Here is a 22,375-nt window from a genome sequence, read left to right as displayed (position 1 = left end):
ACCACTTCTTTAAGGTAAATAACTTGATGCATTTGAGAAATTATGAACCCTGCTTCCATACATCATTATGTTACACAGTCTGCATATCATTTTACAAACAAGTTTTAAAATTTCATGTCATATTTGGTAACATTCCAAAGATCATAATCATTTAGCAAGTAAAACTGCCACCAATGTTAGTCTTTAGCTGGTCCCAGCATGAGATGTTCATGCAAACCAGTCAATACATGAAGGTTTTCATAACCTTCAGTCCCAAAGTCTAAAGAATTTGTGAACCGACTTTTTAAAACTGCATGGCAGAACCCTCCCAACTGTCACTACTGTGAATGATACAGACATCCTGCTTCTTCTCAATTATCTTCTGACCACTTACTGCTCATCAGTACTTCTGAGAGTGGCAGAAGAAATAATACAGGAAAAAAAGGATCAATGGTGTTATTTGTTATCACCTTTAATTTTTAAAGCAATGTTTACAGAGCTTCAAATAAGATTTCTGATTTGAGAATTCAAATTATCCATGCTCTCCCAGTCTGTTACAAAGCTAAAATAAGAATTTGTTTTACCAAGATTTGGGCCCTATATTTGTTAGCGAGATATTAAGGGGAGAAAAGGGAATTATATATAATTCTGACAAAAACAGTGAAGATTCTTTTGGGACTTTCAAAGCGTAACTTTTACTAAAACATTCATTTATTAAACAAACAGGAGCCTTCAGAGGGAGAAGAATTCTAAACATCTAAATAATCAGGTATACTTAAAGGCACATGGCATATATTAGCCTAGGAAAAAGCAGAAGAAAACCACACCAAAAAAAAAAAAAAAAAAAAAAAATTAGTTATTTGAATGGATGTGTACCAAGTAGCTAGTAAACTTACTAGAAAGATGGTCACTGATACAGCTAAAGAGAAAGGGCCATAAAGCAAACTGTGACCAGCTTATGTCAATGAGATACATGAAAGTACTTTTAAAAAATAAAATCTGCATTTTTTTTTTTAACTGGAAATATGACTAGCTGGTATCTTGGTTTTGGTAGTGCAATAGCACCATTACAGCAAGGGTAAGCAGGTCAATCCCTTGCAAAACTTACCTTGATTGGCCCAATGGAAACAGAAGGCCCCAGAAAAGAGAGAAGCATCTGGCAGTAGCAAATTGTTTTATTTTATCTTTCTGTGGAAAGAAACTAATTTTAAATAAGAACCAGAGCATTTAAAGAATAAATATTTTTAAAGCTCATTATCTAGTTAGAGCAGCTCTACCAAGAAAACAAGAAGAGCTCCTTGCTGCTTAGAGATGGAAAGAAACAGAAGAGGAATCAAAGTTGTTTCTCCATCACCTAGAGAGTTTTAAAATTTGTGTTATTCTAGAGTAACAGAATAAAAGGCTCTTTTATTTAAAGAACTTCTGCAGGCAGAATCTTTTGGGACTGGTGCCTTAGAACAATTTTTTTTTCTTTTTAACAAAATTAAGGGCAATATTCCAACTAAAAAAAAAAAAAAGGAAATCACTTGACATTAAGCCCTTCTACTCTTAAGGTTAAGTAAAAAGAGACAGACACATAGCAAGCTCCTTTTCCCACTGCAATTTCACCAATAACTTTAACCATGAAAGCTTAAACAATTATCAAACAATACTAATTAGCAAAAGATCACATGAAATTGGCTTCTAAAATATTTTGTTAGCCTAAATTTTTGATGATTTATGGAAATATTCAAATGGAAATAACCCAGCTACCAAAAGATTATAGAACTTAACATGGAGCACAAAATTACTCACGGTAACTGAACTTGTTACCTTTCTTGGATGCTTCTCTAGAAACTCAGTTCTACCGAAATCACTAAATCAGCATTAAAACCTTTTGATCCAAATCACTCCTACAAAACGTCCATTTACAATTTATGCTAGAGATGGAAGGGACAGCTCAAAAGCAGGAGTGTACAAGCAATAAGCATTAAAAAAAAAATAGTGTAAGTGGAAAATGAACTACCTATTTGGCACTGTCCAATGAACAATCAGAACTATAGAGCACAAACTCCCTACCTTTCCTCAGCCTCCTCCAGCACAGAAATAGGAAGATATTTCAGGAATAAAATCCCCTCTAAGCCAAAGGCCTAAACAATTGCTATTTTCAGATTCTATTTATTTACATCGTCCACCGAAATCAGTTATGTTGCTCTATCAGATAATATTTACTCTTAGAACATTAACTTCAACTGGCATGCTTGAAAAAATAATCATTAAAAAATAAAAGCCTGGATGCACACTGTTACTTTTAAATAATAAAGAAAAAAATTCTTTTCTTGAGGTCATCAGTAAATTTCTGATTTTTTTCATTACATTCAAATTTCTGTTAGTCATGATTCAACATTTGGCTTATTTGAAATTATTCGGGCAAAAACTAATTCTTAAACAACTATAAGTACTGACCTAGATTTTGAAATATTGACAGAATATCTGAGGCAAAAACAAATAAGTGCAAAATAAAACAAAAACATTCTTACTTGTCCCATTGGTGGCCCTCCCATAGGGGGCATCATCTGCGGCATCATTCCGTGAGGTACAGGAGGCATATTTGCTCTCTGATTCATAGGGTGCATTCCCATCGGGGCATAATGCATGCCAGGGTGCCCCATCTGAAAAAGTGAACATCTTTAAATGAGCAAATAACACTAAATGCTTCTCAAAAATCTCATTTCAACAAATCAGTTATCTAACAATATTAGCTTATGTGTAATCACATAATTGGATCAGTCTATACTTTAAACAAAATGCATTCTGCTAGTATTTAAAACGAGCTTGCAAATTCCCTAACAGAACAGGAAAAGTTAAGATGATTACTGGACAGCTGCATCATAGGTTTTCAATTTTTTATTTTTTAAGCATTGACTTAATCAGCTACTAATTGGCTTACTATGCTTGGAGGATACATATTAAATGCTTATTTTAAAACTGTTTTGGTGAAAACAACAACTCTTCTATTTCATGCAGATATACAAGCTAGCCAGCTATTGTTATTTTGTAACACTACTGATTTTAAACTTTAAAATGCTCTATCAAATTAACTCAGGTGAGAGCCGGTCTTACAGAACACAAACAGTATGGGTATCCAGGGTCAATTCACTCCCAACAAACTTATTTTCCAACACAACCTTTAAAACAGTTAAAATTCTTCTGCCAAAAATACATTTTCAAAGACTAAGGTTCTGTCACTCACGGACACTAAATGCAAATAACTAATTCATCCATTTTAACACACTTTAAAAAGACAACTACGTTCTTTACCGATGAATCCATTGTTCCATGTTTTAAATTAAAACCAGGTAATTATCTCCTGCCAATTGTCCCAAGAGTTCTCCCTGCAGACCACCACCACGACTAATGAAAACAAATTTTGGCAGTCGCTGTTAAAGTGTTGCAGAATCAAGTCCCTGCTCCCCCTCCCAGCTAAATCTGGCCTAAAGCTCCAAGACGCTCACCCCGCCCAAGAACCCGCACCTTCACCACGCATCTGTTTAGGCCAAGCCCACGGGGAACTTCTAGGGTCTCCCATCCTTCTCTTTGTGTAACCCCACTCTCCAATTCTCTCCCTCAGAACATATCCCACCACCTCGAGTTCTTCCTTCGTCCACTTTTATCTTCTCCTTTCGGAGAAAGCTTCCTGTTCCTCTCACTCCGTTTTTCATTGTGCCGCCTACCCCCTGCCCCACTGATCCCTTACCGAGGGCCGTCTCCTCAGGAAGCCGTCAGCAGAGACCCAAGAGCCGGAGCAGAGGCTGGAGCCGGACAATCTCCGCTCCCCGTCCCCAGGACCCTGCGAGGGAGGATGGCTCTCCATTTCACTCACCATGAGGCCTCCACGCTCAGCTCCCGTCCCTGGCCTCATCGTCGGGCTCAGACTGCTCCGCCGGCGGCCACTGCCGCTACACATACCAATAAGAAGCGATCTGAGTGGCTGGCGCCCGCTGGGGCTAAAGGTTAAAGGCTGCCCTGCGCTGCGGGGCGGGATCAGCGGGGCCAACAGGCTGACAGGCTTCCCCGCTGTCCAATCCGAATGCGCCGCCGACACGCACCTCTGCGGCGATTCGCCCCCAGCCTCAGCCTCACTCGGCGTCGCCTGCATGGAGTGGGGAGGAGGACGGAGGAAGTTTCTGCGCCGAGTCCTCCGTCGGGAAAACTCTACCAACTTCCCCAGGGGAAGGGAGACAACCGTGTCCCAGCTTCCCGAGCTTAGACCGCCTCACCCCGTAGGGGGTGGGGCAGTGGGGGCCTGCCACCTTCACCCTCCCCGCCCGAGTTACGTACGCCCCACAAACCTGAGGCCGCCAGGAGTAGGGTGGAGGGGGCGGGGGTAAGCAGCCTCCAGCGTTAGCGGTGGCTGGGGCCGAATGCGCGCGCGCGGCGCTCGAGGCGGAGGGGAGGGGGCGGGGAAGGTGAGAGGTGGAGTTCCGAGGCGAGGGTTCGAGCTCCTTACGCACCAGCTTGAGTGCGCGCTGGGGCTGGGGGAAGGAGGCGTGTCGAGCAGCGTGAGGGAAGTTGCGGTACGGTTGGGGAGAACCACACTAAAGGGAGATAGGGGTGAGTAATTAAGACACCGAGAGAGCGCGGGACAGAGAGTTCCCCTTAATCGGGGAACCTGCCGAAGAGTGTGAGCGTAGCGGGAAAGAAGGGAGAGAGCAAATAGGTTCGGGAATGTGTGTCAGAGGGTGCGAGCAGGCGCTAGGACCCGGCGTTGGAAAGATGCGGCTTTGGGGCTGTCGGGGCGCGCGCTCCCGTTGGTGACGCGGCTGCGGCGGAGGTCTCCGGCCGGGACGAAGCACTGCAGGGAGTCTAGACTCGACTGCCTTTGGCCTCCGCTCACTTCTCCCTGCGCGCTTTCCTGCTCCCCCTTCCGGCTACAGCTGTGGGGTCGAGCTCTGGCCCAGGAGCATTCCGCCTGTACTCTGGCCCCACGGCTTCCTTTGCACCCCGCCGCCCACCCTTGCTCTTCGCGGTCCACCCCTGGGCTCCGAGGCCCGGTGGTGGCGGCCCGGGCGACACCCAGCCACGGATTGGCTGTTGCGGACACGGGGCGGGGCGGATGGGGGAGGCTCTTTCTCCGCGGGTTTCGCTGTCTTTCGCGCCATGTCGTTTGTGGAGAGCGGTTGGCGGTCGGCTTTGCGCCGCCGTGGTCCCGGCACCCCGTCCCCGTTGGCTCGGCCGAAGTATTCCTCCTTTACTCAGGGGGACAGTTGGGGTGAAGGCGAAGTCGACGAGGAGGGATGCGACCAAGTGGCCCGCGACCTGCGGGCGGAGTTCTCGGCTGGGGCGTGGTCAGAGCCCAGAAAGGGCTCGCTACTCCCGCCGTCGGCGGACGGGTCGCCCGTGCTGCCCGATAAACGCAATGGTATCTTTCCGGTGGCTGCGGGCAGCAGAGCCCAGCCTCGGCGGTGGCCGGTCCAGGTCCTCTCTATTCTCTGCTCGCTGCTCTTCGCCATCCTTCTCGCCTTCCTCCTCGCCATCGCCTACTTGATCGTTAAAGGTATTAAAGCCGAGGCCTTGAAAGTCTGTTCGAGTAAAGTTGAGCCAGGGTGTGGCTCTCGCCTGCACCCATCTCCCTTTCCCTCGCGCTGCCAAAGCCCGCAGGCTGACAGCTGCTTTCACCTATCCTTATTTGTGTCTTTCTTTGCTCTCTAGCTCTTTGCCTTTTCTAATTGGAAAGTCCTGATCCATGATCAGAAGACCCATTTTTTAAAAGGATCTTTTGATTAAATGGGTACTCTTGAAAAAATATCTTCGAGTCCTTGAACATGGGAGATGAAATATTGGCAAAATTAAACAAAACGCGAAACACCCACCATTAAAAGGAGACTATGAAAAGTGCGTATAATTAAAATAGGCTGTATATGTTCAGTGGCCTTCATCCACAAATAAAGATGTGCTATCCACCAATTCCGCTATACATAGAATCCTGAGGGACAAAGATTTCCATCGCATAGTCCAAGTTTCTACTTTTGTAAGTAAAATAATTAGCCTCTCTTAGCATTTAAGTTTGTATCCAGGTGTAGTGCACAGAGTTCTATTGCAGGAAGTGTAGTCCACTCTTCCTCTAATTATTTTTTTTTGTCTGAAGTTGAAATATTGGCCAGTTGAAAGTTTATTCCAGGGCATACGGATGTATAATTTAGTTGACCAGTAGCATATTGCAGTGGAAAGAAGCAAAGTTAAGTTTAAATTTCCATTCTCACTAGTTTGCCAAGTTACTGAAAAAAAAAAAAAAAAAAAAAAAAAAAAAACCAAAAGAACTTTGTTGTATGAAAAGCACTCAAAACATTGTCACTGAAGCGTTACCTTTGTACTTCATTAATTATCATTAAATCTATTTAACTCCAGTTTTTATTTGTCCTCATTGCTTCCCAGCTTTTAGTAGGCTGCAGATGGCATGGTTCTAAAACCTTTTACCTCTTCGTAAAATGCTAAACTGTGAATGTTCATAAAATGTAAACTGTCAGTCGTAAATGATTGGCTGCCAAGGTTTCATTTCTTTATCATTCCTTTCCCCCACTCTTTTTTCGGTTTTTTCATTCCTGATAGTTTTGTCTCCTGGGTGGTTTCCCTTTTGCTCATAAAGTGTCACAAAGTCACAAAACCATAAGTTAAAATCAGTTGCAGAAGACACTGAACTGTGCTTATTTTGAAGAATGGAGAAAGGAACTGAAGTCAACCTAGTATGCTTTTTAGTCTTCACAAAAACCCTAGGGAATAAACAATACTCCCATTTTATGTACAGTACATAGCTGTTGGCTCCTTTAGTGGTCAACACTGTTCACTTGTTTGCTGAAGGTCACATAGCTGGTAAATTGAATCAGACTTTCAGCCCAGTTCTTAACTGACTTCAGAGCACTTTCCACAGCTCTACAATGCCTTCACAGCCCTTGAGTTACTTTTCAAATTATACTACTTTCCTACCTAAGCCTCTCTTTGTATTTACAGAGTTGCATGCTGAGAATTTGAAAAATGAAGATGATGTAGACACTGGACTATTAGGTATGGACTTAATTGTCGCTTCCTTTGGTTTTGAGCTTACTTTTGTGTTTCCAGATCATGTTTGAACTAAATTTGGGATAAAATACTTAATATATTTCTATGTGCAGTCATTCAGTCTTACTGTTTTTCATTTGCATATGTTTGTGATAAATGTATTAGATTTCCTTTATATATATGTGGAGTATGTGTATACATATATGGTATATTTGCTGTAATTTTTTAATGGGACCAGGTGCTGTGGCTCACATGTATAATCCCAACACTTTGGGAAGCTGAGGCTGTAAATTCACTTGAGCCCAGGAGTTCAAGACCAGTCTGGGCAACCTAGTGTGACCCTGTCTCTACAAAAAATAAGACAAAATTAGCCAGGTGTGGTTTTACTCATGCCTATAATCCCTGCTTGGGAGGCTGATGTGGGAGGATCACTTAAGCTGGGAAGTTCAAGGCTGCAATGAACTGTGATTGTTAAACTGCACTCCAGCCTAGGCCACAGAGTGAGCCTGTCTCAAAAAAGCAGTAATTTTTTTTCTCTTTTTGTTTTTGTCTTAATAATTTTTTTAATGGATACTGATGTGTGTTTGTACCGCACATACTAGTAATACATATTAAACACAACTGCATGTAACTCAGGTCCAGAGAATATTTAACGTTTCCTAATTACCTTCTGGAAGAGGTTTACTGCAACTCTTCTCTGGAATTTAAAAATAAGGGAACTTCCTCCCTATTTTAGCAAAGGTAAATAATGTCTTAAGTAGGTTTTAGGAGGAATTTAAGTTCAAATTTCTTTTTGTGCAGCATTATGTTTGTTTTTTTTTTTTTCTTTTAAAAGCATTGACTATCCTAGCACAGGTTAATGACTAGGAGAGTCAGACCTCAGTTTCTGCAATGTCTGTTGAATGCTATATAGTTCACAGGTTTCCAGTGAAAAAGATTATTCTATATTTCTCTCCACCAAAATGATTTTGAGGAGTTACAAACTTTACCTGTCCAGCATGTTTTACTTCTTTTTGCTATAATTTGATTTGATCACTCTAAATGGGGGAGATCAAACTTAATCACTCTATATTTGATCAAATGAATCAAATAAGTCATTTGATGTGATCACTTTAAATCATTTGATTTGACCAGTGTAGATAAGTGTTTGAGATACTATCATACATGTCCTCCCCTCTCCCAATCTTTGCTAAACTCTAACCTACCACTTTATGGCTATTTACCCATATGGTGATACGGGTAGAAGGTGAAATATAAACCCTTTATCTTCACAAACAAGTTGGTTTCCTAGGTATTGCATGGAAACTTGTCTGTTCTTGTCACCTTCTTGCATGAGAAAACATGGTTTTTAGTTACTCATTTTATCAGTGTACATTTTACATTGCTTTATCTCTAGAAATAAGCCAGGAGTATTAGGCTTTTCATAGCTTTTATTGATCTGTCATCTCTTGATATAGTGGAAACAGAATCTTTCAAACTAGTCATGAATTCTACCCTTTTGCTGTTTAAAAGTTGTCACGGTTTCTCACTTAGGAATAGAATGAGGGGCAATTGTTATCTAAAGGAATGGCTTGCTCAATATCGAAAGGAATGTGATTCATCTTTTGACATGGTCCTGCTTTCTTTTCCACTTAGGGTTAAGTAGTCCCATATTGCTTTTAGGTATGCATGATACTTAATATTTTTACAGCATATAGGAAAGTCATTAAGATTTTGCTAATGGCATGAATTTACTATCAAGAGTCAGGAATAAGCAGGAAGTGTTGCATCTTTATGGTGGGGGGGAAAAAAAATGAACAACAATGCCAAAACAAAGCTCATTGTTTTGAGCAAATATTCCAGTGTTCAGATGGAGAATAAAAATAGTAAGTGTCATTTAATGGGCTAATTCAATCAGTTTCCTGAAGGTTAATTTTAAAGAAAGAATAGTTACAGCAAATCTGTGTATTATAACATGTGGATAGAGAGTAGTCTTTTCTACCAGAAGAGGATTCTTAAAAATCTGTTTCAGTGAAACAGCACCAAGGTGATTAAGTTCTTATTAGATTGAGGTGATTGGTACCCTGGTCCACACCTGTAATCTCAGCACTTTGGAACGATGAGGTGGGCGGATCACTTGAGATGAGGAGTTCACGACAGTCCTGGACAACATGGTGAAACCCCATCTCTGCTAAACATACCAAAAAAAAAAATTAACTGGGCATGGTGGCACAGGCCTGTAATCCCAGCTCCTCAGGAGGCGGAAGCAGGAGAATCACTTCAACTGGGGAGGCAGAGGTTATAGTGAGCCAAGATTTCGCCACTACATTCCAGTCTGGGTGACAGAGCGAGACTCTGTCTCAAAGCAAAACAGAAGAAAAGATGGAAGTGATTGTGATAACACCTGCTCTTTTCTTCTAAGCTGCAATTCTCTACTGTTTTCAAGAAAAATACAACTTAGCCTATTTACAGAATGTTTTGAATTGACTGATCTCCTCTGGTGAAAACTCTTGAGATAATTGATAGCTAAAAAGGTAGTATGGTTCTCTCAAACTTAACTTCTGTCTAAATCAACACTGAGTTGATTAACTTAGATATCAAGAAAAATTGCCTCATTCATTAGTTTACCCTTAGGAGATGCCTATGAAGTTATATCCTTTTTATAGTTGATAAAAAAGTTTTCACCTGAAGAAACAATTTGAAATATTTAATAAAAAAATGTTGAAGTAATCCATTATGTTTGAGAAAAGTATCAGGCAGCTTTTGGTCAGATGATAATGATTTTATTATATTTCAATATTTTGCAGTGTTTATTAGGAACCTCATAGCCAGTTTCAATGATGTTTGATTGTTTTGTATATTACCCTTAATTTTTTGGCATATTTATTACTACCCATACATGCCATTATCTTAACATTTCCATGACTCATATTTAAAATTTACTGCAAATTGCCTCAATTCTTTGTTTGAAAGTAAGTTGATTTTTATAAAAAATAAATGTGAACACAGTGACTGCTCTACCCTGAAAGAGTAGTTCTCTCTCTCGACAGACTGGTAAAAATTTTGTATACTGCAGAATTTTTATTGCAATTTAATCCTAGTCCAAGTTTGGCATAGCACTCAGTAAGAACAGATTATAGCAACAATTCCCATTCTGGTATGGGTAACAATCACTTGGGGACTTGCTTTCTAAAAATCACCTGTCGATTTTGTTTCAGCCATCATGATTTCATGGTACAGAACATTCGAGTGTTAAAAAATGTCCAAGAGAAAGGATGTATTGGAGGTGGCCCATCCTCTTAAAAAGATACAGGTTGAGTAAAACTCAGTTTCATCCTTACAATGACAGTTGATTGAAACTCTGAACTTGAACTTTTTAGCCAGTGTGTGGACTTTATAATTTGAACCTATCATCTGTTAAGGAAATGTTACAGTGCTATCTGCAGCTGGATGGGGTAGCTCTAATATCTAAAAAGTCACCAATATCCTCTTCTGTAGCACAATTTTTGTAAAATTGTATTATCTATTTGTATTATTGAAAGAATGATTTCTAAGGAAAAGAGAGAGAGAGAGAGAAACAAAAGCCTAAAAGGACTGGAAGAATATAATCAAAATGTTAGTTTATCTGGGTTTCCGAATTGATTGGTTGTTTCTATTTTTATTTTCTGCAGTGTATAAGTGTAACTTGCAATAAGAAAAATCTTGTTTAAGGGAAAGCACAAATTTAAGTTTAGAGAATAGTATGTTTCAATAATTAACAGTAACATCTTTTATTGCACTTTTACAATATGCCAAAAACCATTAATTTTTTTATGTGTTGTTTCCTCAGGGTAGTATTCTCAACTACCCTGTATCCATCAATGTTATTTTCCTCTAAACCAAAACTCAAAGTCTGTATTACAATTTTTATACCATAGACAGTCTAGGTAGTATAGCAAGGCAGAAAAAGAATGGGTTATTGGCAAGAATTAGCCATGTGCAGCTAAATTATTAGTCATGAAATAATTACAGGACTCCTTAACATAGAGAAGCAGTAATAAGCACCAGACATTAGGACCCCTAAATCTCAAGAAATTGGTTTAACATTGTGTGGTACTCCCTGATCAAACTTTGGTGGTTGGGAGGGACCTTTCTTAGGCTAATGAAGTCAAAAGTTAGCTGGCATCAGAATCACCTGAAAGATAAATTTTGCTGCTCTTCACATGGTGCAGGATATCTGATTCAGTAGTGTGAGATGCAGCCCAGGAATTTGCATTTCTGAGAACTTTCTAGTTGATACTGATGTGGCTAGTTAGGGGGCTACATATAATTTGAGAACTCCTAGCCTAGTAGTTCCCAAACCTGACGTAAAAAAAGAAAAAAAAAAAGACCCTGGAGTTTTTCTTTTTTTTTGCTTTTACAGAATCTCAAACCTTCTAACTATCTACTGAATCAAAGTCACTTAATTGGCTGTATGTGTTAGTGTACACTGTACAGTCAGTTCATTGGACCATTTTTCATTTCTGAATTATTTTGAGCAGTTCTGTTTGTAAGGATTGAAATTTCAAGACTTATTCTTCAAAAAAAAAAAACTTGGCTGTATTTCTCATAAAGTTTATTTGATCTACAAATTACCATATTGGTTTTTTGGACACTTTTGTAAATTTAAAATACATTTTGGGATTTTAGTGTTCATATATTGTTCTATCTCAATACATTTTCCCATTTCATTATTTTAGGAATTATTGCAATATTACTCATCAATTCTCAACTATGCTGAAAAGAATAAAATAATTATGATGGAATTAGTATTCCCATTAAGACTTTTCCTAAGTCTTACGGTAGCACAGCCTGTTTCTTAATTCTTACTGTAGCACCTTGCCTATTGCTGTATCTGTTATCTATGACTACTTTAACTCTGCAACAGTATAGTTGTGTAGTTATGTCTTGCAAAGCCAAAAATATTTACTATTTGGCTCTTTTCAGAAGATAGTACTCTAGTCCAGTCAGTCATTCAGTGGAAAGGACTTCAGGCAAGAACAATACAAACCATCCCTTTTTGCTAAAAGGATAGATCCTAATATTTTATTCATCTTTTATGAGGTCTGCATTTTAATTTATTTGATACTGTATGTAAGTGGACAGACGATAAAGGGAGATGTATACACAGTGATTGCGGAAGAAATGCAAAAGAAAATCATTGGATTGACCATTTGAATTGTTTATAATCTGAAAATGAAAATGTTTTATAAATTATGGAGCAAAGAAGATTGTTGTCTTCATCAAAAAAAGCCATGAAAAAAAATTCCTTCAAATAATGTGTTTTGATGATGCAAGTGCAAAAAGAAGAAAGCAGGAATGATGACAAGTTGTAGCCAGTTTGTGATGTAGCTGAAATCTGGAAGTGGTGTTTACAAGATAGATACATTGTAGATTCATGCATGAAGTTAGTAAGCAATTATTTGCACTAAGGTCATGCCCATTTTTGATGTATATAACTAGGGAAACGGAATTGAAATTTGGATTTGCTGTATTTACTTCTTATGAAAATTTTTAATGAAGTTTTTTTTTTTTCCCACTGTCTTTTTGCTTACTAAATTATTCTTCAAATGTTGTGAAAATAAAGGAAATAAAAAAGGCTTGTTGGACTTAGATGATAAATGGTGATGGCTGTTTTTCGTTATACAGAAGATTACAAGTTTCAGAGGCGAATATACTTTTAACAGGATTGCTCATGAGTTAATTGTTTAAAGCTCGATGATAGGTATATGAGTTTTATCATATACTTTTCTCAACATTTTTCTCTGTTTGAAATGATCTGTAATAAACGTTTTTGGTTTTTTTTTTTTTTTAACTTGCCCATGTGAATCTGATAATTTACCAGGGTTGAAAACTATAGGTATTATTTATTTTTCAAATTCCAGTGGCTTCATCTGTCAGCCTGTCACCTTCCTCACCTGTTTCAACAGGAAGAGTAGAAGTGCTACATGCTGGGTTGCAGGTGGTCAGGCGATTGGGGGAAGGCCTTAACCAGTGTAACTGCTATAGCTACTATGCACTCTGTGCATCCACTATGCTCATGTTGCATTGGCAGGAGAGGAGAGACCACTTTGCTCCTGCACTTGTGCCTTGACATGCAGAGAGACATTTTGCTCTAGGGATTTTTTAAAGACTTGAGCTATCTACAGGATGTGATTTAGATAGGATACCAAATTATTTAAAATAATGGTCATCCTCTCAAGTTAGAAAACTATATAGATCTAATAAAGTTGAAAACATTTGCTTACGTAAACATTTTAAAAATTGTTGGCTAGTTTCATGGATATGATACATCTAAGTTTTATTAGTAGCCAGCTGGTAATACTTTTTACACCTTTTAAAGTCAACCTAGTTATTGCCATATACCATATAACATTTTGGTCAAGTCGTCTGCATGTATGCCTATATGATGGTGGTTCCATAAGATTACGGTGGAGTCAAAAAGTTACTATTTAGTAGCATTTGGTAGTACAACATATTACTCGCATGTTTGTGTTGATACTGGTATAAACCAAACTATTACCAATCTGGTTTTATATAACCTGCCAGTCTTAAAACACACACACACACACACACACACACACACGCGCGCGCGCGCGCAATTATGTGCTGTATACAATACTTGATAATAAACAATTATGTTACTAGTTTATGTATTTACTGTGCTTATTGTTTTAGATTGTATTCCTTCTGCATAAAAAAAGTTAACTGTAAAACAGCCTCAGGCAGGTCCTTTAGGAGGTATCCCAGAAGAAGGCATTGTTATCATAGGAGATGACAGTTCCATGCATGTTATTGCCCTTGAAAACCTTTCAGTGGAAAAAGTGAAAAACAGTGACATTGATATCTTGACCCTGTGTAGGCCTAGACTGATGTGTATGTGTCTTAGATTATAAAAGTTAAAAAAAAAATACAAATAGAAGCTTAAAGAGTAATGGTTTAAAGAAAAGCATTTTTGTACAGCTGTACAGTGCGCTTGTATTTTAAACTGTTAGTAGAAAAGAGTAAAAAAAATTTTTGTTTATAAAGTTAAAAAGTTACAGTAAGCTAAAGTTAATTTACTAATGAAGAGAGAAAAATTTTTAAATGAACTTAGTGTATTCTAAGTGTATAGTGTTTATGAAGTCTGTAGCAGTGGACAGTGGTGTGCTTGGCCTTCACCTTCACTCATCAGTCATTTGTTCACTGATTGTCCCAGAGCAACTTCTTGCCTTGTAAGCTCCATTCGTTGTAAGTACCCTATACAGGTATACCATATTTTATCTCTTACTATATTTCTACTGCAACTTTTCTGTATTTAGATATGTTTAGATACACAAGTACGTACTGTTGTGTTACAATTGCCTGCAATAGTTGGTATAGTAACATGCCGCATAGGTTTGTAGCATTGGAATAATAGACTATACTGTATAGCTTATAAGTCTGTAGTAGTCTGTACATCTACGTTTGTGTAATTACACTCAATGATGTATGAACAATGAAATCACCTAATGATGCATTTCTTAAAACATATTCCTGTCATGCAATGCATGACTGTATTATATTTTCATTTTTAGTGTCGTAAAATGCATTAGTTGCATAAGTAGTTTAATCTCACCAGGAAAAATTCCAACAATTAAAGCAAAGACTTCACTCATCTACCTGTATGTCTTTTTACATCTTTTTCTGTTCAATTACATATGTATAGTTATTTAAAATACATGGGTTTTTTCACCATTATAGAACAAATATAATTGGAATCATGTATGTTTTATAGCCTTATTAAAATGTGTTAGTACATTGTGTATCAGTATACATAGATCTACCTCAATTTTTCATGACTACATTGTATTTCATAATATAAGTATGCCAGTTTATTTAAACATTTCAAATGCCAGAAGCTCTTAGTTAGGACTTGGAAATTACTAGTGTACGGTCACATTTAATCCCCATGTTTACTTACATAAAGTTTTATGAAGTATGTGCAATTGTTTACCTAACATTTATTTAGTAAGAAACCTTTCCCCAATGTGGGAACTATGGGAGTTTTGTTTTTTTTTCTGGTGTATTCTGATTATATGTAATATGTGCAAGTTGGTGCCGCTGTGTCTGACTTCATAAAACTTCTTGAAAGTTGCCTCATCCCTGTAAGCTTAAACTGTTCAACAAAATGAAAATATTTAAAGCATATAACAGCCTTTTGGCTGGAAGGTTTTATAGAAATAAAGGTGCCAGGATATTTTTAGAAAAGTATTCCCTGAAACCACAATAACTTATTTTGAAAAATAAACCAGGCCGGGCGCAGTGGCTCAAGCCTGTAATCCTAGCACTTTGGGAGGCCGAGGCGGGTGGATCACGAGGTCAAGAGATCGAGACCATCCTGGTCAACATGGTGAAACCCCGTCTCTACTAAAAATACAAAAAATTAGCTGGGCATGGTGGTGCCTGCCTGTAATCCCAGCTACTCAGGAGGCTGAGGCAGGAGAATTGCCTGAACCCAGGAGGCGGAGGTTGCGGTGAGCCGAGGTCGCGCCATTGCACTCCAGCCTGGGTAACAAGAGCGAAACTCCGTCTCAAAAAAAAAAAAAAGCCAAAACAAATATACTCTTAGATAAGTGAGTATAAAATTGCAGCAGAGGGGTTGGGATAGGAAATTTCTACCCATTCCCATTTTTGCTTTGGGTGAAAACATTGAGTTAAAGAGGTTTTAATTGATGGAAAAGATTAATATACATGATTTCATTGGCTAGGTGCAGTGGCACGTGCCTGTAATCCCAGCACTTTGGGAGGCCGAGACGGGTGGATCACTAGGTTAAGAGTTTGAGACTATGCTGACCAACATGGTGAAACCTCATCTCTACCAAAAATGCAAAAATTAGCTGGGTATGGTGGCAGGCACCTGTATTCCCACCTACTCCGGAGGCTGAGGTATGAAAATCGGTTGAACCTATGACGTGGAGGTTGCAGTAAGCCGAGATTGTGCCACTGCACTTCAGCCTGGTGACAGACGAGACTCAGTCTCAAGAAAAAAAAAAAAAAAAAAAGCAAAGATTAATGTATAATTTCATCAACTGATGAATATTGAGCTGTAGAGAAGAAAGAGGGATATGTGTATTTCTTTAAAAGCCTAGATTCTTTGGCAGCAGGTCTTCTGGAAATTTGTAACATCTCTCTCTCTGTACAGCTGTGCCCTTATATACAAGAATGTTTCTTGTAGCCTTGTTTGTAATAGTAAAAAACTAGAATAAAAATATACAACATAAATGTGGCTATGGGTACTGATACAAAAGGTCTCCAACAGAATATGTGAAAAAGAGCAAAGTGCAAAACCAATTTTCTGGTGAGAATCTCCCTTGTGGAAAATAAGCTGAGAAAGTATAGATACGTTTTATATTTAGCTCCATATATGTACCTATATTACCTAAGTATGTATATAATTTTTGGAAAGATGCACAACAGACTCTTAGCTGATCACTTTTAGAAGTGAAATTGGCAAATTGAGGAAGGGTTTCATTTAATATGCTTTCATTTTTATATCCTTTTGAAAGTTGTGAATTCTTTCTAAAATGGGCTTGTAAAACAAGAATTTTAGCATGAGGATTAGACAGATGCTGACTTGTAACAAATTTAGTTGCTGGAAGTTACCAATTTCTGTGGCTTTTCTGCTTATTTGTAAATGAATTGAGTAATTTCCCAAATCATAAGCACTTTTAGACCACAATATTGCAATGTACTTTTTTTTAGCCCTATCATTGCGACCTGACTTACTCATGATGCAGCTTTTAATTAGTTTAAAATGAACATAAAATAATTAGAATGCTCAGCGTGAGGTAAATACTTAGATTGTGGAATAATTTTGGAAAAACCCAAGAATATTCTTGTATTAAATTTGATAAGTACCCGATTAAAACATCCAAGTGAAAAAGTTTAATAGGCTTTAGAAGGCCTCACATTTGGTTAATTTATGTTACTTTGTGTCTCATCACTTACCTAGAAGTTTCATCTGGTCCCCAAACACTATTTTTCTTAACTGCCGTCTTTGTTCTGGAGAAGTATATTAAAGTTTGGGTAAATTTGTCAATTATTTTCTCCTCTTTTTAGACTTGTCCAATTATTTCCTTCCCTCTTTAGACATAGTCATCTAAATAATAGCAAATAACAGTTATTTGACAATATAGCAAACCATAAGTTGTCGACTAAATCATATAATTTCTTTTTTGACCCTTTAGTGTGATGGGTTGGTAGGAAGGTTATTCTAAGGTTCTGTTCACCCAATTCCAGATTGGGTTGGGGAGCTAGAAGTGGATACTGTGCCAGGATATTGGAGTGAAGGTACAGACTAAACCTCAAAGACATTTGCTCAAGTGAGTATTGAAACAGCTTTTACTGTGGTCAGGATAGTCTTGCAGATGTAGCAACTTCCAGTCACATGACCATCTACTGTTTCTATGCCTAGCTCAGGGCAGAAGCATCTGCAGGCTTGGCTCCGTTCTTATCTACCGAGGTACTGTACACAGCTGTACTCCCTATGTGGATTTGTGTAGGCTTTTCTAGATGCTTTATCAGAAAGTCCCAGTAGCACTGCTCCCTTTCCCCATTCACACACATAGTGCAAACATACGTACAACATACTTTATTTAAACCAGGGAAATCTTTCTCACTTGTGAATAAGCCCCTTACTCTGTTTTTCCCTGTTCCACACAAACATTTTATCTGTACTCCAATCAACTCATTGTCTTTTGCTGTGCATTCAAGACTTTTTTTGTATCCACACTCCTACCCCTGATTATATCTGTACATGTTTCCGTAAATATTTTGCAACATAAAAGTAAAAAGGCTATTTCTCCTTTCTGCTTTGCCACATCCCTCTTCTGGAGAAGGGAATGCAAGAGTCCATTAGCTCTTTGACATGTGGGGGATAGGAGAAGGGAACAATCAGGAGAAATAATTTAGAATAATTTTTCAAAAATTACCACACTTTTTGTGAATAATTCTTCTGAGTCTGTACTTTAACCGTTTTTTTTTTTTCAGTCTGTTACTGAGCTTCACAAGATTTACAAACAGTCCAATGCATATACTTTTTACCTGCTTCTTGCTAAAGACTCGTGGATAATTTTGTGTAGTCAGGAAATTTGATAATTCCTAAGTAATCTGCTAGTGTTCTCAGTGATTCCTCCCCATATTCTTGAGGCATGGAACACACACACTTCAGAAACCTGTCTTAAAGATGCAGTTTAAAAATGAGTCCACAAAGATTCTGATAAGACTTCCTGTTCAAAAAGGACTGCCTGGCCCGGCGCGGTGGCTCAAGCCTGTAATTTCAGCACTTTGGGAGGCCAAGGCGGGTGGATCACGAGGTCAAGAGATCGAGACCATCCTGGTCAACATGGTGAAACCCCGTCTCTACTAAAAATACAAAAAATTAGCTGGGCATGGTGGTGCCTGCCTGTAATCCCAGCTACTCAGGAGGCTGAGGCAGGAGAATTGCCTGAACCCAGGAGGCGGAGGTTGCGGTGAGCCGAGATCGTGCCATTGCACTCCAGCCTGGGTAACAAGAGCGAAACTCCGTCTCAAAAAAAAAAAAAAAAAAAAAGGACTGCCCGGCTGAAAATTTTTTTATAAGCTTACTTAGTTCTATTTTGAATAGGTAGAATAGTCATATGGGTCAAAATTCAAAAAATATAAACGAGTGTAGACTGAAAAGTCTTACCCTTTCCTCCCAACCACTCTTTCCTCTCTCCCCAGAGAACCGATGTTAAATTCTTATATCCTTCCAGAAATATTTTTAAATATCTAACTACAATATACATTTCTTCATATATACAGAATATGTATGTGTACAATACATATTTTCTTCTTTTTTATAAAAATGCATAGAGATATTCTGAACCTTCAGTTTGGACTCACCAGTATATTTTCAGGATCTTTACATATCAGTACATAAAGAGCTTCCTCATTCATTTTTAAAGCTGCATAGTATTCCGTTATATGGATGTACTTAATTAACCAATCCTTTAATTACTGATTATTTAGATTGTTTCCAATTTATATTATTACAAACAAAGCTACAGAGAACAATCTTGTATATACATCATTTTATGCAGGTATGTGTTTTTTAGTACAGTATACAGAGGCATACTGTTCTAAGGATAGACAAAATTACTTGAGTAAAGAACATATACATACATTGTTTTAACAGATACTGCCAAACTGCTCTCCGTAGAAATTGTAACAGTTTACTCCCAAAAACAACGATGCATGAAGATTTTCTGTTTATTCACAGACTCGGCATCAGAGAATATTATCCAACTTTTTGATTTTTGTCAATTGATAATGAAAAAATGATCCTCAATTTCTCTTTATTAATGGTATTGAATTGAGCATCTTTTCATGTTCCAACATTTTATAGTTTTCTGCAGTTGTATTTGACTGTTTTTATGTTGGGTTTTGGATTGCTGGCCTTTTTTTGTTGTTTTCTAGGAATTAATCTGTATTGTAGGAGATTTTCCCTTCTTGCTCTAAGTTGCGAATGTATATTTAAAATTTTTTTGTTGTTCAGTTTGACATTTGATTTTGCCGTTCATATATGGTAGTATGTGTGTCTACCTATATACAGTTGTCTCAGTATCTGAGGGATTGGTTCCAGGAACCCCGGTGGATACCAAAATCTGTGGATGCTCAAGTCCTTTATATGAGATTGTATAGTATTTGTATATGACCTATCCACATCTTCCCATTTACTCTTTGTAATACCTAATATAATGTAAATGTTCTGTAAAAAGTTGTTATAATGTATTGGTTTTGATTGGCATGCTTTTTATTGTTGTATTGTTACTTTTTTTTTTTTTTTCCAAATATTTTGCATCCAGATACAGAACCTGTGAATAGGAAGGGCTGACTGTATATAGTTGAAATGTTATGTCTTATATGGGTCATGAATTTTGTATTATGGTTAGAAAGGCCTTTCTCTCTCCAAAGCTGTAAATGAGTTTTCCAGTGATTCTTTCTACAACTTTAGATTATTTGGTGGAATTTAGCCTAGTACAGAGTATCTGGTATAGATCCAGCTTATTTTCCTTTTTGTAAGTGGTCACCCCATTGAATTAGTAAAATTTTGTATTAATCTATTTGGGCCCTCTTCCGCCTTCTTCCAGATCTTGTATTCTGCCTTGTTCCATTGTGTCTTTGTTTTTGAGACAGAGTCTCACTGCGTCGCCAGGCTGGAGTGCAGGCGCTGTCTTGGCTTACTGCACTTCTGCCTCAGTCTCCCAAGTAGCTGGGATTACAGTCATGCACCACCATGCCTGGCTAATTTTTATATTTTTAATAGAGATGGTTTCACCATGTTGGCCAGGCTAGTCTCAAACTCTAACTTGGCCTTAAGTAATTCTCTTGCCTCGGCTTCTCAAAGTGCTGGAATTACAGGCATGAACCACCACGCCTGGCCCTGTCATCTATTTGTATATCAGTACACACTGTTTTAGGTATTTAGGTCCTATAATATGTCAATGTCTGGTTGGACTAGTCTCTATTTTTGCTTATTATTTCATGTGAATTTTAGAATTAACTGTTATTCTTCCAAGAAAAAATGTGTTCACATTTTTTATCTGAATTCTGATGTTACCTTCTTAAAGTGGTAACATCTTATTTATTCAAAATAGTTATCACAGTATACAGTTACCTCATTAATTTATTTACATGCTTATTATCTTTCTGTCCCACTAGAATTACTTCATGAAGACAGCAATCTTTTTTTGTTTTCCTCACCACAGTATCCCCATCACCTAGCACAATAACCAACATATGGTAGCCCCTCAATATAGATTGAGTAGATGAATAAGTGAGTTAATGTATAAAATTTTTGAAAACTTCACATCAAAATAAAGCTGTACTTACCAAGGGGAGTTGGCCACTTACATATCAGTATTTCCTTTCTTATTGTAACCACAAGAACAAGTCATTATTCCTTTATTACTCTTAATGGGTTATGAGTAGTATCTAAAATCCTTTAAATTAACTTACCCCTTTCTTTTTACTTTATGCCTTCTATTCTTCTCAACCCTTTTCTTAAAGCACATTATAATACTGTTATTTTGACTTGACTTCTGTGAGAAAATACAGTTCCAAACTCAGTGCAAATAAAATCTAGGGTCTCACACATTTGTAAATCAGGAATCAACTTTTGTTCATATACTGAGCAAAGTTTAAGAATCAGAGTAGGTTTATAATGTTTTTAAGAAAATTATAAAGAGGAGATACCCCTAAATTGATGCATGTTTCAAAACTGCATGATGTGGAGTGAAAGGAATCAGTACTAAATAATGAAGATAAGGTACAATTTATGAAATTACATGAAACATCTTAAGACTTGGCTTTTTTTTGAGACAGGGTTTCACTCTGTCTCCCAGGCTGGTGTGCCGTGGTACAATCATGATGCAATCATGGCACACTGCAACCTCAAACTCCTGGTCCCAAACCATTCTCCCACATCAGTCTCCCAAAGCATTATAATTGCAGACATGAGCCAGTTTGTCTGGCCTCAAGCCATGTTAGGAATCTTGTGAAATATTTTGACCATGTTTTCTGTAGTTGAATTTTATAAAACTGAAGATGTTATGTTCTTGTTGAATTTACCCCTTTTTTTTTTTTTTACATATTATCATTTAAAATATTCAATGATATGACTTCTAGTTGTGCTTTAGTAATACATACTTCTACATGGGTTAGCTTGCACTAAGTTCAAATCTCTTGTAATATCAGGTTCATATAATTTAGAAGATGAGAATTATACGTGATCTGAACATGAGAATACTGGTTTAATTTAAATTGTTTGGCACTAATAATCTACTTTTCCCCCTCTCTTTTCCTGTTAAGGATTCTGGACTCTACTTATAATATCCCTAACTGCTGGATTCTCCTGTTGCAGCTTTTCTTGGACAGTGACTTACTTTGATTCTTTTGAACCAGGAATGTTTCCTCCTACTCCTCTTTCACCTGCCCGGTTCAAGTAAGTAAGCCTGTTTCCTGTTTATTTTTTAAACACATTTCAACTCTTGAATATACTAAAATACAGAGAAATAAGAGGCTGATTTTGAGATATGTAGAGGCTCCAGTCTCTACAAAACATGAATGATATGAGACTTTTCAGCTTGTAGGCTCAGTATTTAGATACATGAGAATAATATTTAAAATTCGATGTCTAGATAATGCTGTGTTTTCTAAAAACTGAAATTCAGGAAATTATCACAGAACTAAGAACCTTTGATGGCTGTTTGTCCTTTTGGAATGGAATTTGATTTAAAACAGTTTGTAAAGGCAAAATTAATGCCAGCAATTTGAAAGTTTTAGAAGGTTCATACATGGCCAGACTTAAAATGACATAATA

The 22,375-nt window shown here is 37.8% G+C and overlaps 2 protein-coding genes across 14 annotated transcripts in view; one reads left to right on the top strand and one right to left on the bottom strand.

Moving 5' to 3' along the window:
• PRPF40A (pre-mRNA processing factor 40 homolog A) overlaps positions 1–4,581 on the bottom strand; it is a 64,637-nt gene extending 60,056 nt beyond the window's left edge. For 4 of the 8 annotated variants that reach the window (XM_039469558.2, XM_039469559.2, XM_039469560.2 and 1 more), the window contains exons 1-2: positions 3,716–4,581; positions 2,499–2,630 (exon numbers count right to left, since the gene is read on the bottom strand). In XM_039469558.2, coding sequence (XP_039325492.1) covers positions 2,499–2,630; positions 3,716–4,117 — 534 coding nt within the window. In that variant the 5' untranslated portion in view covers positions 4,118–4,581. The remainder of the gene's footprint in view (positions 1–2,498; positions 2,631–3,715) is intronic. The other 4 variants (XM_039469562.2, XM_039469563.2, XM_039469564.2 and 1 more) reach the window with 1 other exon arrangement.
• An 11-nt stretch (positions 4,582–4,592) lies between these two features.
• ARL6IP6 (ARF like GTPase 6 interacting protein 6) overlaps positions 4,593–22,375 on the top strand; it is a 63,223-nt gene continuing 45,440 nt past the window's right edge. For 2 of the 6 annotated variants that reach the window (XR_012517754.1, XM_074399690.1), the window contains exons 1-3: positions 4,593–5,515; positions 6,967–7,020; positions 21,865–21,997. Coding sequence is in view for 4 of the 6 variants with exons in the window: in XM_074399690.1 (XP_074255791.1) it covers positions 5,119–5,515; positions 6,967–7,020; positions 21,865–21,997 (584 nt within the window). In the remaining 2 variants the exon portion in view is untranslated. The remainder of the gene's footprint in view (positions 5,516–6,966; positions 7,021–21,864; positions 21,998–22,375) is intronic. The other 4 variants (XR_012517755.1, XM_074399691.1, XM_074399693.1 and 1 more) reach the window with 3 other exon arrangements.

Source organism: Saimiri boliviensis, chromosome 5 (assembly GCF_048565385.1).
Source record: "Saimiri boliviensis isolate mSaiBol1 chromosome 5, mSaiBol1.pri, whole genome shotgun sequence".
NCBI classification, from domain to species: Eukaryota; Metazoa; Chordata; class Mammalia; order Primates; family Cebidae; genus Saimiri; species Saimiri boliviensis.
The sequence above is the reverse complement of the archived record's forward strand: the minus strand, read 5'-3'. Positions and strand labels throughout refer to the sequence as shown.